At 32.8% G+C, this 18,244-nt stretch overlaps 1 protein-coding gene across 5 annotated transcripts in view; it reads right to left on the reverse strand.

Annotated features, from left to right (window-relative positions):
* Window positions 1-18,244, reverse strand: part of NOVA1 (NOVA alternative splicing regulator 1) — a 153,153-nt gene that overhangs the window by 30,210 nt on the left and 104,699 nt on the right. For all 5 annotated transcript variants that reach the window (XM_045396247.3, XM_005561004.5, XM_015453265.4 and 2 more), the window contains exon 3: window positions 5,064-5,230. In XM_045396247.3, the coding sequence (XP_045252182.1) occupies window positions 5,064-5,230 (167 nt within the window). The remainder of the gene's footprint in view (window positions 1-5,063; window positions 5,231-18,244) is intronic.

Raw genomic sequence — 18,244 nt, forward strand, 5'->3', positions numbered from 1 at the left:
TTGTTGCCCAGGCTGGTCTCAAACTCCTGGCTTCAAGCAATCCTCTGCTTTGGCCTCCTAAAGTGCTGAGATTACTGGCAAGAGCTACTGCCCCTAGCCTGTTTCCTTAACATTTTATAAGCAAACTGTTTACATCCATTTACTGTGCAGAGTTAAAGCTTAGCGGTTTAATGTTAAATATCCTTTAGTAAAATTTCTGATATACATCATGAAGATGTAATTAACTGAATATCCACATAACATTATATATTGATGTATTAGTTAGAACAAAGTACACATTCCTACGAAATTTTTTTTCTACATTTTTCAAATAATGAATGTGAAGGACAGTCATTTCTTAGCGCCATTTTTTCTTTCAAATGGAAAAGCATAATATATATTTTATCTACATTACTTGAATGGCTGTTGAATAATTCTTTAGACATTGAAGGGTGAAAATACTTATTACAGAAAAATTACCAACAATTTTAAAACAGTGGATCTTTTGGAATAAAGTTTTTTTAAAAATCAATAATTTAACAGTAGGTACTTAATTAAATGTAGACATAACTGGGCTTTTGGAAATAAGTTCAAAATTATTACAAATTATGAGATGAATTCTTGTTAACAAATGACAGTTTTGCTGGGCCAGATAATATTATTATTAATAAACACTGTAATAAACAGAGCTTGCTTTCAAGCAAGTCTGCAGTAATAGACTGTCAAGAACCTCTGATATTTATAGGCAAAGTGAAAACAGCAGAGAACAAATCTCCATTGTAATTCAAAATCTATTACTAGTGAAGTAACATTACTGAAGTAATCACCTTCCCAAACCCCTATTTTGTGTTGTTAAATAAATCTGTATACTGTATCATTTGTATACATACCGTACCAAAATGAATAAAATATTTAAATATGTAACTGTCATCTTTAGTTTTTAATTTCTGACAAATATCCTCCTTTTTTTCCAACAAGCGAACTGTCTTCCAGCATCCAAACTAGTCAATTCACAGTTCTCTTTTTCCTATGAATAGCTGTACCTACAAGCACTCCAAGAGCCTGTCTGGATTTTTAGTGCAAGAGAGAACAAACCGCGTAAGTGACTTCTTTTTATTCCCCCACAATCTTCTAGATAAATTAAAAGGGCTCTTTAGGAAAATGTTTGGCAAATCTGTATTCCATAGGATGCCCTTTGACTGGACAACAAAGGTTTTTCATTATCTGGCTCCATACTATCTATCTAACATTAATTCCCTCTCAACTGCAACATAAATGCCCCACTTCTGCCAATACAGTCTCCTTACTATTCAACAAATATGATACTCTTCACTCCAAATTCATATCGTTTCACCTTCCTAAAATAAATGTTTTTCTTTCTTCTCCTCTAATTAGGCTATTCCTATACATTCTTCAAGGTCCAGTCAAGTTTTCATCTATTTACAAGACTATTAACTGTCACTCTGGCCTGTATTTCTTTCATATGGCTCTGATTTTTTTTTTTTTTTTTTTTTTTTTTGGAGACGGAGATTCGTTCTTGTTGCCCAGGCTGGAGTGCAATGGCATGATCTCGGATCACTGCAACCTCCGCCTACCGGGTTAAAGCGATTCTCCCGCCACAGCCTCCCTAGCAGCTGGGACCACAGGCATGCGCCACCATACGCGGCCACCATACCCGGCTAATTTTGTATTTTCAGTAGAGATGGGGTTTCTCCATGTTGGTCAGGATGGTCTCAAACTTCCGACCTCAGGTGATCTGCCTGCCTCAGTCTCCCAAAGTGCTGGGATTACAGGCGTGAGCCACAGCACCTGGCCACGTCTCTGAATTTTTATAGCATATTGTATATATTATAGTTTTGGTATATTAATACAATTTTATTTATTTTTTTTTTCTTTTGAGATGGAGCTTTGCTCTTGTTGCCCAGGCTGGAGTGCAATGGCACGATCTTGGCTCACTGCAAGCTCCGCCTCTCGGGTTCAAGCCATTCTCCTGCCTCAGTCTCCCGAGTAGCTGGGACTACAGGCGCCCGCCACCACGCCCAGTTAATTTTTTTGTATTTTTAGTAGAGACGGGGTTTCACTGTGTTAGCCACGATGGTCTCCATCTCCTGACCTCGTGATCCGCCCGCCTCGGCCACCCAAAATGCTGGGATTACAGGCGTGAGCCACCGCAACCGACCTACAATTTTAATTTTTATAAGTTATTTTAAGTATTTATGTCACAAACTGGTCTGCAAGGGCAAGGGCTACAATTTAGTATATTTTGCTACTTACTAAGAAAGCATTTAGTAAATTCATAATTATTCATGTCAATGAATAATGAACAAACAAATTAACAAGTGCTATTTTTGTCAATTTATCATGATAACAGTAAAATTCTTTGGGTTAAATGAAATATTTTTGATATCTTACTTTGATTTTTTTTAAATACAAGAGAATTCTTTAAATGTCCGTAGCCACTTCTTCCCTGATGTAGCTTTTAGAAAAAAATACATATATGAATTAAGAATTAAATATGCCACAAGATCTAATATATCAAGTTACATATAAGGCTGTTGTGTTAAATTTCATTATTCTAGTATATGAAAGACTTGAGAGACCAGTAGGCACTACTTTCCCAAGAAATTATACTTGTCTGAGAACCCACTCAGTAAATAAGGGCAGTTTTCAACTGGGTAAAATACCTAGTTCATTCAACTTACTTAGTTTAAAACATACATAAGCAACATACAAAATATATTTTAATCTATTCTATTGCAAAATGATTTTAGACATAATTATTTTATACTGAATAACAGCATAATTTTTCAGAAGTAAAATTAAGGTCATTTAAATTTATATACTTATTATTTAGAGAATAATCCAGCAAAGAGTACTACATTGGTAAAACTGGATACCTAGAAAGTCAGAGAATCCCAGACTTAGAGCAAAAGGTCTGACTGATTTATAATATTTTGGAAATACATTTCACTGCTTTACTTGATTTTCAAGTAAAATTTTCAACTTTTATAATATAAAGAAAATATGTAAGTGTTAAATACAATGTCCTATTAGAGTTAGTGTTGTCTTTTTAATAAATCCTTTTAAATGATACACTGTCACATACATTATTGATTACATGAAAATATTAAATAACCAATAATACTTTTAATTCCATGAATACCTACAGGGCTTACAAATGGATGCAAATACACAAACGTCAATAAATCATTATTATTTTTTATACTTATCTTGAATTTAAATAACATTATCCAAAAAGGCAAATAAAAATAAAGCAAATATTTTAAAATTCTAGTCTTCATAAATCTATACTGGCACTGAATATATGATAGCCTGCAAATCTCATACTGCCATATAGAAAACTGGAATTGTAACAATGATTCATAGACCATTATTTGGTGGTATGAGATATTTGTTCTTATAAAAAATAATAATTCATATCAGTATCCTGAACATATTGTCAATGGTATCATACTACTACATTTTATGTTTTACTTAGAAAAAAATCAAGATATTGGCTTATATCCCTAAATGTTTGAATTTTCTCAAAGAAATTAAAAAGAAAAGGAGAAACTTACAGGCTGGATTAAGGCAGAAAGCCAACAGACCTTATACTTCAGTGCTTATTCTGTAAACTCTTAGCCCCAGGTGATTTTAACCCAAGTCTTTAACTATACTTCTACTTTTAAGCTCTGGATAAAGTCACAGTATTACTTTCAAGAATTCAGTCTTCAAACTATTCTTTGTATTCACTGAGGGTAAAAAAAATAAACACAACTATAAATGGCTGTGAAAAATAAAATATCCACTGATATTTACAGCTTTAAAATATTTATATTCTCTCATGTATACATTAAGGGATACTTCCTTTAAGACTTATGAAGGGTATAAACTGAACCATTTGACATTGACAACAAGTATAATATGAATACTTTTGTATAGAATAACAACTACCTACTCATGATTTAAACATAAAGGGATTTTTTTAAAAAAAGTAATTAGTATAAAATTAGACATTAGTCTATAATTTGAAAATATATTACCTAATTATCAATTTCTATGTTTATATTATTCAATATTATATTTATCTATATATTGCTAAAATTGTAAGATTCATAACACTGTTCAGTATAAGAATACTTTTTAAATTCAGAAACATGAAATTAATAAGACTTTGAGCTACATTTCAAATTTATTACAATGAACATGAGTATTCTGTAAATTAAATATTCTGTGAATTAATGAAGAGTAATACATTTGTTTTGAAGCCATAGTCTGTGATAGTAAAATTAAGTCACAAATTAAGATACTAATTATAAAAGGGCAAAGGTAGAAACAATAATTATGAACATAATAAATTTATAGATGTAAAAGAGTTTACGGTGGAAGAATCCACCTTACTTAACATGAAATAATGTCATTTTCCCCCTACATCATGTCAGCCATTACTCAATCTTAAAAACTCACATGAGTTTTTCCCAAGTAAATTTTTTTTACAAAAAATCTCATACATTAAAAATGAACACTGGCCCTTTATGACATATGTTTAAATACTACATAAGTTACACAAAACACAATAACTGATTTGTAACAAACAACTGTATGATAGGTACATAAATTTACTATACATTTTTTTGATAAAATATATAGAACATGACAATAACAGGAGCCTCTATGCATAATAACTATCCTGAAAACTACAAATATCACTAAAAATAGGGTATTAGAAATTTTGAATGTGTCATTGCAGTATTTATACTTTATTTAAAAAGTGATATAATTTTAAATAGATTCAATTCCTATAAATTAAGTTTGTGTCCATAAATTTAAAAAGGGCAATCACTAAGAGTCACATAAGTGTTCCTCAATGTAACACTAATAAATGAATAATTCAATTGATCAATAAATTAATTGATCAATCTAAGGATGAGACCTTGATAGTCTTTAAATAACTAAATGACAACTTGGTATGTTTTACGTATGCTTAAAATAAAAGTTTTATGCTAAGACTTTAAGGCTTCTTTTGTAAGGAACTTATACTATGCTGTGGATATTTCCCTTTGATTTCTCAACTAAACACTCACTTGTTTGATGCGATCTGGATTAACGGTGGTCTGGGGTTGTAGAATGCTGACTGGTTCTGTCTTGGCCACATTTTGGGGCATTTCTCGAATTTTTTCTGCAATGAATCCATGAACTGCATTCAGTGCTTCAACTGTTCCCTGGATCAAGCACACTCGCTCAGTAGTACCTGTGGATAAAAGATTGATTTTCAGAAAATATTCCATATTTTGCATTAAAAAAACTCTGAAAAAGGATGATATCATAATGCCAAAAAAATGTAAAATGCAGAACTCTAATTTAAAAACATTTAATTGCACCAAACATAATATATACATGTCTCTTATGATTCCTTTTATAAATTCTTTTCTAGTTGTTTTAGTCTCAAAAGGGGTATATGGATTCCAGCTGAATCAGAGATCCAGAGAAGTTGTGAACATATCGCTGATTCATTGACATAATAAATATTTATTGAGTACTTAAAAAAGAACTTAGGGTTAGAAACTGGTAACATGCCAGTGGAGATCAATAAACCCAGTTTTCAAAGAGCTTACTCTTTTGGGGGAAAAAAACAGAGAATTGTAGGACATTACAATCTGAAAATAATGGTGGTAACAATATAGATAGTACATTTGTTCCATCACTTACCATGTTCTTCCTTTAATCATAGCAACACTCGTTACCTGATATTTTACATTTACTTTTTCACTTTTTCACTAGAATATAAACTCTAGGTGGAGTGTAAATTTGTTTTGTGCTGTAGTATCCTCAAAGTTTACAATAGCTTCTGACGCATAATAGGTACACTGTAAACACTTGTTGGATAAATGAATCAGTCCTGTCTTTATTGATGATATAATTTTAATAAAAAATATTAGGACTAAACATGAAATTTAAATAGTTTATAAAACTTGAAATTCATAAATGTTAAAGATATTAATAGTATTTATTTCATATCTTGTGAATAAAATGTAAATATATGATGCAAGACAGGACTAAGGTGAAATTGGGTCTAACACACAGGTCCTATCGCCTATTTTATACTTTACAGATATACATTAAGGCGATAAAAATAAATTAGTTTTTCAGACTATTCTGAGGCTTATTGTAGAAGCCTGGTATTCCACTGTAATTTTCTCAGTGTCCCAACATAACATACGAACTTGCTTCTAAGAAATAAGTATTTCTTTTCTAAACAGTTGTTAAAATGTTAAAAAAAATGGGATTTTAAAATTTATAAAAGATTTTTTGAATTAATGGAAACATTTTCAATTACCTAACATATTTCCTTTTGGTGCTACGTTTCAAAATTCCAAGGTACTTTGTAAAATGTTTTAAAATGCATTCTGAAGGGCAAATTTGTGAAACTACAAATATTTAAAAAGTCATAAGGAGTTTATACTGTTTTAAAGATTCTGACACCAAGACCAATTTTCTAGTAGTTTTGAAATTAAAATAATAGTAAAAGAGTATCATTAATACTTCTAGAAGACAGAATTAGATTACAGGAATTAGAAGCAGAAATAAAAGAAAAACTTAGAGATATACCTAAATAAAATTGTCATGTTTTAAACAATGAAAATTCAAATCTACAAAAATCTAAGTCTTCTGGATTTTACAAAATATTTCAACAGAAAATATATATGGCTTTCATTTGTAAGGGTGGATAAAGCCTGAAACACCTAATGTGAGTCTGTGGGTTTAATTTTTCCAGCTTCTCTTAATCAGCTTTTCTCATTCTTATCTATCTTGATGTATATTGTGGTTCCTGCAAAAAAATGATCTAATTTATGGGGATACTCTAGGGAATCTTTACAAGGCAATGTATTAAGTGCCCAATAAATGACTAGAAAGGAACTGATCAATGTAGCTAATACAAAGTGTGCTTATCCAGGTCAGCAGACAATATGAAACAGAGATCAGATTACATTCTTGTTTTTGAAGACAACTACAGAGTGCTCTTTTGTGGATGCCAAAACAGTCTAACTTAAATAGAGATAAAAAAAAGAAAGAAAGAAAGAAAGAAAGAAAGAAAGAAAGAAAGAAAGAAAGAAAGAAAGAAAGAAAGAAAGACAGAAAGAAAGGAAACAAAACATGGCACTAAATAACTAAAGATACTATAAATCTATGTAGTCAATAAAATTCTGATAATACAAACAATGTCAGAGCACACAGTGGCCCCTACACTTTTCAGATTGTATAGACTAACAGATAGTGAGTGGAAATTACTAAGCCATAAAGAATTATGATTGTCTACAGCTAAATTTCACATATTAGCATCTGTGGGACACTTGAAAATAGTCCACGGGTTCACAATTGCAGTACATATTGTTTGAAAATTAAATTACATAATTTGCATTAGAACTATTAACATAAAAAAAGGAAAGAAAAAAGGAGATTCTATATCTGCCCACTCAGAAATGCTACAATCCTCAGAAGAGATGCTATCATATTCTTCTACTGAACGTATGGCCTTTTCACTCAGAAAACACAAAACTGTAATTTTTAGGAGACAGTCACAAAAAAGGGAGACTGTCAGGTGTATCACCAAAATGTGTTAAAAAAAAATGAGTCTATAAATCATAAAAGTTGCTGGTTCTGTCATTTTAAAGGCTTTTAGGCTCAATTAGTGTCTAAACTAAACTGCTTGTTGTTTATCATTTTATTTAACAGTAGCATTTATTTCTCTTTGAAAGAGACTAGCAACAAGAGGTGAAAACCAGTTACATAAAAGTACAAGCCTATATTTTGTATAAGATAGAGGTACATGAGATACCATTAATTAACTGATTGATTAATTAATGTTTTTGAGACAGAGTCTCACTTTGTCACTCAGGCTGGAGTGCAGTGGTGCGATCTTGGCTCACTGCAGCCTCCACCACCTGGGCTCAAGAGCGATCCTCACGCCTCAGCCCTCCAAGCAGCTGGGACTACAGGAACGCACCAGCATGCCTGGCTAATTTTTTGGATTTTTTGTAGAGACAGGATTTCGACATGTGGCATAGGATTCTCTCCTGAGCTCAAGTGATCTGCCCACCTCAGCCTCCCAAAGTGCTAGGATTACAGGTGTGAGCCACTGTGCCCGGCCTAAGAGACCATTAATTTAAAACTGCACTTTTAAGAAAGAAATCACGTGCAGGTATGGAGACAAAAATAAAATCTTTCGAAGTGTCCAGACAAAAAACAAAACAAAACAAAACAAAACAAAAAGAAATCACAAAAAGTGTAATAAGAAGGGGCAATGCCAAATACAGGCACTGACATTTACAATGACTTTAAGTTTTGATTTAACATACAATATCAAATGTTAAAAACGCACAGGTTTCTAAAATCACATACATCTATCAGTTTTAATGGCAACGTTTTCATAGAAATTTAATAAAATATATTCTGTGCTACTATAAGTTTAGGTAAGTCAGTTACACAGTTCCTGTTTCTACCTAAGGTGAACCATCACTTATGCACTGGGCCCTGTACCCCCTTAACTACCAAGTCCACTGCTTCTCCAGTTAGAGTTATTTCTTACATCATAATTTTTTTCTATTGAATTATTCCCATCAGTAGGAAATATGTTGTAATTTCTACAATTTTTAAAGACATTGACAGAGTTAGAAAATTACTCTTTTGCAAACCTAATGACAAAATTAAGTTTGATAAAGATCATATATGGATAAAATCATCAGATGAAAGGTTAATATAAAATTATCAACAGAAACATCAGGTATTGCCAACTGACTTCAATGATCAACATTAGCATGATGAGTATGAAAACCAAACATTATATGCTTCTTGATGTGATATAATAAAAAGCACACAGAACCAATTATGATGTACTCAAAAGTAGTTGAACCTAAATCTAATCAAACAGCACTACAGATTAATACTGAAAACAGAAAAATAAATGATACCATAACGAAGCAAAGACACAAAAACAGTTTACAATACAACTGATGCAGCTTCGTCAATAAAGAAGAGATTACTCTCCGGACAAAAGAAGACTTAAAATGTACTACGACTTCATGTAAATCAGAATTTGGTTGGGTCCAAAATTAAACAATTTTCACTTGAAACAAAATTGAGGCAATGACAAGGACAGAGTATTAGTATTAAATAATTACTGTTAACTTTAACATGTGAGATTATGGTATCAGTTTACAGAAAGTGTCATTTTTTTTTTCTTTTCTAAGATGAATACTGAAATACGTACAGGTAAAATGTGACTGAACTTGCATCAAAATATTTCTGCAACAACAAAAAAGGAGTAAACTTTTTAGGCATGACAAATCTTGATACTGTTGATATAGATGAAGGGTATAAAGAGATTCATTGTACTATTTTATATATGCCTCTTCTAGTTGCTGCTCAATTTCCTTATCCCTCCAAATTCCTTGAATGAGTTTTACAGATACTCTCTTTCTACTTCCTCATCACCCAATCTTGAATATACTCCAATATGGCTTTTTTTTCCCCCCTTGAATTTAGTAGATTCTACAACTCTACTGAAAGCATTCATCACAGCTGTACCTGGATAAATCTAATCTTCAAGTCTTCATGTTGTTTGCCCCATCAGCAGCATTTTATGCTGTCAATAGGTGACCATTCTGTTCTAAAAACACTTCACTTGGCTTTCAGAATGCCACATGCTCCTGGCCCATGGTTTTTACTCAGTTCATTAACTCATTTGATAAAAATGTATTCAGTCCCTACTAAATAAGTATCATATTAGAAGCTGAAGAGACAGCAATGACCAAACAGGAAAAACAAACAAACAAACCCTGCCTTCGTGGAGCTCATATTCTAGTTCATGTGGACAGACACTATACATAAGAGAAATAAAACACAGAGAAAGAATACTAAAAGAAAATAACAGTTATGAAAAACATTGGGAGACAATGACAGGCTCAGCAGAGACAAAAACAACAGTATGAAAGGGACTTTGTCATGTTTACTACTGTATCTCCAGTGCCTAGAACAGTGCCTGGCACACTACAGATACTCAACAAGTATTTTGTTGTTTTTTTTTTTTTAAATAAACAACTTACTGAGTCTAAAATTTCTCGTCTGTATTTTGAAACATATATGTGACTGATTTCTAAGGCCTTTTTAATCTACAAAATATCTATAAAGCCAGTAAGTCTCTTGGTTTATAAGATCATTCAATGAACACAAAAAGGAGGTATATTTTGGAAAATGATTTAAAAACTATAATAAGTTGCAATTTATCATTAAAAAAGGGCACTTGGTAAAAGTGTTTTGAGAAAGATACTAGGAGAAATAATGGACAATTTAACATTTTATTTTTCTTTTTCCTAAGGTAGAAAAAAATAGATAAACTCTGAAAATGAACTCTACCTAAAATAATATCGTTAGGGAGAAAAACAAATATTTTTTGTTGTGGTCTAAAGTGCTATTAAAAACTGTTTAGATACCTCAGACAGACATTATTCAAACCACAGTAACATTATTCTAGAGTAATGAACATATGCTAATGATTTGATCCACATAGTTCCAATTGCCATCTATAATGAAAATTAATGAACATTCTGTTCATATAAAAGAAAATGCAACAGCTTATATTCCTACTGGAAATATAACTCAGTATCTTATGAAATAATACAGACATAATTATTTAGGAAATATTAATGTTAGTGTACAGTAAGTCATTTGGTTGGATGAGTGACACTGAAACATCACAAAATAAAACAATAATACCAAAATGTAGTAGAAAATTTATTAACATTCTACAGCAATAATTTTGGCCTCCAAAAGAACTTAAGAAAATGTAAATACCAATTAACTCCAACAGGTAAAACGTGATATTTAAAACAACTTGATATACAGATAATTTATAGAGATAACTGCTACTTATGCAGAGAAATTACTAATTTTGGATAGCTAATATTTTGATGAACATGGATTTATTTCATTCAAGTAAACATTTAGTTTCTATCATATCAAGAAACATCTTGCAATATATATTTTCAAATATATTTAAATTTCCTTGCTATTTGTAGGTATGTATGTCTATTTACTCTTATACAAACAGTGCATTGTGAGTGGCATCCTTTTCGTTTTCCTATTTTTCCTTTTTGCCACTTACTATTGCTGTTTGCTAAAATATCTGATTACAAAAGGCTCTTGTCTTATAATTTGCTGTTTCTAGTCCTCAGCAACCTAGTAATACAGAGTTAAAGAAGACTGTTAAAATTATATAAACTATCAACAAGTAGGTTCCGGGCTGGGAACGGTGGCTCACGCCTGTAATCACAACACTTTGGGAGGCCGAGGTGGGCGGATCACGAGATCAGGAGATGACGACCATCCTGGCTAACACAGTGAAACCCCGTCTCTACTAAAATACAGAAAATTAGTCAGGCGTGGTGGTGGGTGCCTGTAGTCCCAGCTACTCGGGAGGCTGAGGCAGGAGAATGGCGAACCCGGGAGGCGGAGCCTGCAGTGAGCTGAGATGGCGCCACTGCTCTCCAGTCTAGGCACAGATCAAGACTCTGTCTCAAAAAAAAAAAAAACAAAAACAAACAAACAAACAAACAAACAAAAAAAAAAAGAAAAAAGAAAAACACGAGTAGGTTCCTAGTGTTCCTAGTTACAACCATAGGGAATATGTGACCTTTATGAAATCATGTTTTATTTCATTTCTCTTTATTTCCAAGTTCCGGGTCAGTGTAAATAGATAAAATATTACTTTAATGCTTTCTTCTTAAAAGATTTAAAATTCTATATAGGCATCTTAATTTTTAAAACTAAAACATAGAGTATCCTTTCAACAGACTATGTTACCATTTATTTAATAAAAATCACCCATTACAGTCTATATATGATAATCACTTTTCATATTGTCTTTATAAATAGATGATTTACATTCATTTCTTAGGTTACCAAATTTATTTCTGTAATTACATAAGCAAAAGTCTCATTTACCAGTATTTAAGGTACTGTGTCAGCAGAAGCTCCGCTGAAGAACATTTTAGGGTTTTCTAGTTGTAGCAATACAGTATTACATTCTTTCAGGGGAAAGTATATACTTAACCAATTTCAAGAAATGAAGCAACTCAAAGGTCTTCTCTGAAGCTCACAACTACAGACCTTTTCTTTGTTTCTTTTCTATGTCCCTATACGCATATGGAATAACTTAAAATTTGAACCAATTTTACAATATGCATCTCAGAATATTCTTTTAAGTGACTTTAACAGTAATCATGCTTCCTTATGTTTATAAGCTATTTTGTGATTTATAAAAGATATATATTAATTACAATACATATATTTATATATTGTTAGTATAATTTATCTACACACATAAAATTTCATTTAACGTTCACAATAATCAGGACAGATATCTCCAACTCACATGTATGGAAATGGAAGCAACTGCTCAAAGACATATAGCAAATGCAGAGAATAGTAAACGTCTTGTCAAAAACAATTTTTTACCATTAGACCACATACCTCCTAAGAATGTAATATTAGGCCAGCTAGCAAATTTAACACATTTAAGAAAATCACTTTGAAGCAATTGGGAATGGAAGTTCATTACTGATTTGGCTCTCTGTTTGTCTGTTACTGGTGTATAAGAATGCTTGTGATTTTTGCACATTAATTTTGTATCCTCAGACTTTGCTGAAGTTGCTTATCAGCTTAAGGAGATTTGGGGCTGAGACAATGGGGTTTTCTAAATATACAATCATGTCATCTGCAAACAGGGACAATTTGACTTCTTCTTTTCCTAACTGAATACCCTTGATTTCTTTCTCTTGCCTGATTGCCCTAGCCAGAACTTCCAACACTATGTTGAATAGGAGTGGTGAGAGAGGGCATCCCTGTCTTGTGCCAGTTTTCACTGCTCAGTGAAATCAAAGAGGACACAAACAAATGGAAGAACATACCATGCTCATGGATAGGAAGAATCAATATTGTGAAAATGGCCATACTGCCCAAGGTAATTTATAGATTCAATGCCATCCCCATCAAGCTACCAATGAGTTTCTTCACAGAATTGGAAAAAACTGCTTTAAAGTTCATATGGAACCAAAAAAGAGCCCGCATCTCCAAGACAATCCTAAGTCAAAAGAACAAAGCTGGAGGCATCACGCTACCTGACTTCAAACTATACTACAAGGCTACAGTAACCAAAACAGCATGGTACTGGTACCAAAACAGAGATATAGACCAATGGAACAGAACAGAGTCCTCAGAAATAATACCACACATCTACAGCCATCTGATCTTTGACAAACCGGAGAGAAACAAGAAATGGGGAAAGGATTCCCTATTTAATAAATGGTGCTGGGAAAATTGGCTAGCCTTAAGTAGAAAGCTGAAACTGGATCCTTTCCTTACTCCTTATACGAAAATTAATTCAAGATGGATTAGAGACTTAAATGTTAGACCTAATACCATAAAAATCCTAGAGGAAAACCTAGGTAGTACCATTCAGGACATAGGCATGGGCAAAGACTTCATGTCTAAAACACCAAAAGCAACGGCAGCAAAAGCCAAAATTGACAAATGGGATCTCATTAAACTAAAGAGCTTCTGCACAGCAAAAGAAACTACCATCAGAGTGAACAGGCAACCTACAGAATGGGAGAAAATTTTTGCAATCTACTCATCTGACAAAGGGCTAATATCCAGAATCTACAAAGAACTCAAACAAATTTACAAGAAAAAAACAAACAACCCCATCAAAAAGTGGGCAAAGGATATGAACAGACATTTCTCAAAAGAAGACATTCATACAGCCAACAGACACATGAAAAAATGCTCATCATCACTGGCCATCAGAGAAATGCAAATCAAAACCACAATGAGATACCATCTCACACCAGTTAGAATGGCGATCATTAAAAAGTCAGGAAACAACAGGTGCTGGAGAGGATGTGGAGAAATAGGAACACTTTTACACTGTTGGTGGGATTGTAAACTAGTTCAACCATTATGGAAAACAGTATGGCGATTCCTCAAGGATCTAGAACTAGATGTACCATATGACCCAGCCATCCCATTACTGGGTATATACCCAAAGGATTATAAATCATGCTGCTATAAAGACACATGCACACGTATGTTTATTGCGGCACTATTCACAATAGCAAAGACTTGGAATCAACCCAAATGTCCATCAGTGACAGATTGGATTAAGAAAATGTGGCACATATACACCATGGAATACTATGCAGCCATAAAAAAAGGATGAGTTTGTGTCCTTTGTAGGGACATGGATGCAGCTGGAAACCATCATTCTTAGCAAACTATCACAAGAACAGAAAACCAAACACCGCATGTTCTCACTCATAGGTGGGAACTGAACAATGAGATCACTTGGACTCAGGAAGGGGAACATCACACACCGGGGCCTATATTGGGGAGGGGGAGGTGGGAAGGATTGCATTGGGAGTTATACCTGATGTAAATGATGAGTTGATGGGTGCAGCACACCAACAAGGCACAAGTATACATATGTAACATACCTGCACGTTATGCACATGTACCCTACAACTTAAAGTATAATAATAATAAATAAATTAAAAAAAAAAAAAAAAAAGAAAATCACATGTTTCAGTTGATTGTGGAAAAATGATTTTCATGTAACTTTGATATTTCTTTAAAAAGCATGGTCTTAATACCATCAATATTTCTCCAAAGATTTATTCCAATCTGTCATAAAAAGAAATGATTGATCCTTCTTGCAGAGAACAGACCACCATAGGAGATGGTTAATAACTATGTGGGCTATTAGTAAGATTTTTTAGGACAAGTTTTCAGATCAACAAAAGTACTTGATAAAATTGCCATTAAAAGTAAGTTCAATTTGTAATTGTAGCTTTTATACCATTGTACAGTTACGCACATTTGATAATACTTCCTCCTACCCTACAATTACTGAGGAGAAAATACACTATTTCAAGAAAAGTCCATTTAAAAAAAGAAATCATAAGAATTGACATCTTATGATGCAATGTAATAATTGCGTTTCTTCTCCAGGTGATTAACTCTACACAATTATATCTCTATTTTTCAACTGTAAAAATTTGCAAAAGGCCATATAACATGCTTAATTCAAAGTCAACATAGTGAAGGCCTGATTCTGTTTATAGAACATGTTTTGACATTAAAGTATAACAAATTAAGTCAAAGGATGAGAGTATATTTTTCAGAAAAATATAAAAATATTCATTCTTCAGAGAACTTAGGAAGAGAATGAATGGCAAAGTAGATGTTGTCTAGCTTGTCATTCATTCATTCTGTCTCATCATGCAAATGGCATTCTAATTTACTTAACTAGCCATTCCCATAAAGTAGCATCTGCAAAGCTGAGGAATCTAACTTCTGAAGAACCCTGAAAACAGATATATCTGAAAATTTTACATAACAACTGCAATTGTTCTCAAATATATTGCAATTTATTTCTAGTTTTTAAATTTTGAGGCTATGCAAAAAACAGTTATGATTACTAGCTATTCATTCACCCTTAGCATAGGTTTATGCTAAATTTAGGATCACTATAGCAATCCTCGTTATATCAATAGTATAACCTTTTAATTTCCATAATTACAGAAATATGAAACTGCCATAACACATTTTTATTAAAGTGCAATTACATTTTATATGTACATAATAAATAGAGATTTGCTGACTTGTCTCCACTCCCAATCAGTATCTCCATTTTTGACAGTAATTTGTACTTTTAAATTTTTGCTATAAGAAAAATGGCACTTGAAATTCTTCTATCTATTGTTTATATATTAACAGGAATTCACTTTTGCAAAGCTTGATTTGATATCACATGTCCCAGCTGGGAAAAGTTTGCAACAAACATTTGATATCAAGTCAAGCTCAGAAACTCAGAAGTGTGACCAGTGGTGGAATGCATAGCAAATCAGAGTCATGTAAAAGTAAGGGGAGCAGCATTGCAATGGACATGCAGCATGGTAACGAATCAGAGATTGCTTATGAGGTGACAGCAAGAAAATTAATGTCTCTGACATTAATTTCTGACAGGTAACAAAGTTGTCAACTTTGAGACCTAATATAGATTAATGCATTAGACAAAATTAAGCAGTAACTTTGTCATATTTTTCAAAAAAATAGAGCTGTTTATAGGATAATCCATTTTTTAAATCACTAGCCTATAAATTCCACTGAAAGCAAGGCCTGAATTTGTTGAAATTTCAAGGAGTGAATTATTTAAATAAGTGACTAATCAATGAATATCATACCATTGAGTACATGCAATATATCAAATAAATGTAGAGGTAGGATAAAGAATTTTGACTGTTTAACTTGGTGGGAGAAGCAATATAGGAGAGTAGATTGTAGTTGAAAAATCAATAGAAATTTAAGAGTATATGTAATCTATTATTAAAAAGTATTAAATATTATTAATATTAAAAGGTATTTTTATACAGTTTTATGATGCTAAGACAATAGAAAAATGGCAATTTAAAAACTGTACATATACCAAGGCGAGTGGATGACCTGAAGTCAGGAGTTTGAGACCAGCCTGGCCTACACAGCGAAAATCCATCTCTACTAAAAAAATTTTGTATTTTTTAGTGGTGCAGGCCTGTAGTCCCAGCTACTTGGAAGGCTGAGGGTGGAGAATCACTTGAATTTGCGAGGCACAGGTTACAGTAAGCAGAGATCATGCCACTGCACTCCATCCTGGGCGACAGAGTGATACTCCATCTCAATAAATAAATAAATAAATAATAAAAATTGTGCTACATACAAAACTGGCCCTTTTACCCATCTTTAGGTGTACAATTCAGTGGTATTAATTAAATTCAAATGTTGTACATAAACTCCCACTATCTCTTTCTAAAAGTTTTTCATTATCACAAACTGTAACTATAACCATTAAGAAATAAATTTCCATCCCTTCCTTCCTATATCCCCCAGTTACCTCCAATCTACTTTTTGTCTCTATGTCAAAATTCTAGATATTTTGTATAAATGGAATCATACAATATCTGTCTGGTGTCTGGTTTATTTTACTTAGGATAATATTTTCAAGATTCACTGATGTAGTATATCTCAAAAATTCATTTCCTTATTACAACTGAACAATATTCCACTGCATGTTACATACCACATTTTGTTTCTCCATTTACCTGTTGGTGGACACTTGGGTTGTTTACATCTTTTGGCTACTGTGAATACTGCTGCAATGAACACTGGTATACAAGTATCTGCTTCAGTGCTTGTTCTCAATTATTCTGTGTACAAACCTAGAGTGGAATTGTTGGCTAATATGATAATCACAGCCTTTTGAGGAACAGATAAACTGTCCCACAGCCGCGGCACCATTTTACATCCCCAATAACAATGTAAAAGAGTTCCAATTTCTCTACATCTTAGCCAATATTTATCATTATTTTTTAATAATAGCCATCCTAATAGGTGAGAAGTGCTATCTTCGAGTTTCAATTTGCATTTTACTAATAACTAATAATGTCGAACATTTTTGCATGTGTTTATTGTTCATTTGTATATTTTCTTTAGAGAAATATCAGTTCACATCATTTGCACACTTTTCAAATGGTGTCTTTTTTTGTGTGTGTACGAGACAGGGTCTCACTCTGCTGCCCAACTGTGAGTGCAGTAGTGTGATCATTGCTTACGTCAGCCACAAACTCCTGGACTCAAGCAATCCTCCTGGCTCAGCCCCAAGTAGTTGAACTACAGGTGTGCACCACCACACCTGGCTAATTTTTTTTAATCTTAATTTTTATTTTGAGATGGGGTCTCGCAGTGTTGCTCAAGCTGGTCTCTAACTTCTGGGCTCAAGTGATCCTACTAAATTGACCTCCCAATGTGCTGGGATTACAGGCATGAGCCACTGGGGTTTTCTTTTATTTATTGAGTTTTAGGAGTTGTTTATATATTCTGGATATTAAAGTTATTCTATAAATTATTTTCAAACATTTTGTCCCATTCTGCAGGTTGCCTTTGATAATGTCCTTTGGCAATGGACGTTAATAATGTACTTTGATGCACAGAAGTTTTAAAATTTTGGTGAGGTCCAATTTATTTTTTGTTCCCATTTTTGTTACTGAATAATCCATTCCCAAATCCAAGGTCATGGAGAACTATTTCTACATTTCCTTCTAGAGTTTTATGTTTTTAGCTCTTATATTTAGGTTGTTGATCTATTTTGAATTAATTTTAATATTTTTATATGATA

This window comes from Macaca fascicularis, chromosome 7 (genome assembly GCF_037993035.2).
Source record: "Macaca fascicularis isolate 582-1 chromosome 7, T2T-MFA8v1.1".
NCBI classification, from domain to species: domain Eukaryota; kingdom Metazoa; phylum Chordata; class Mammalia; order Primates; family Cercopithecidae; genus Macaca; species Macaca fascicularis.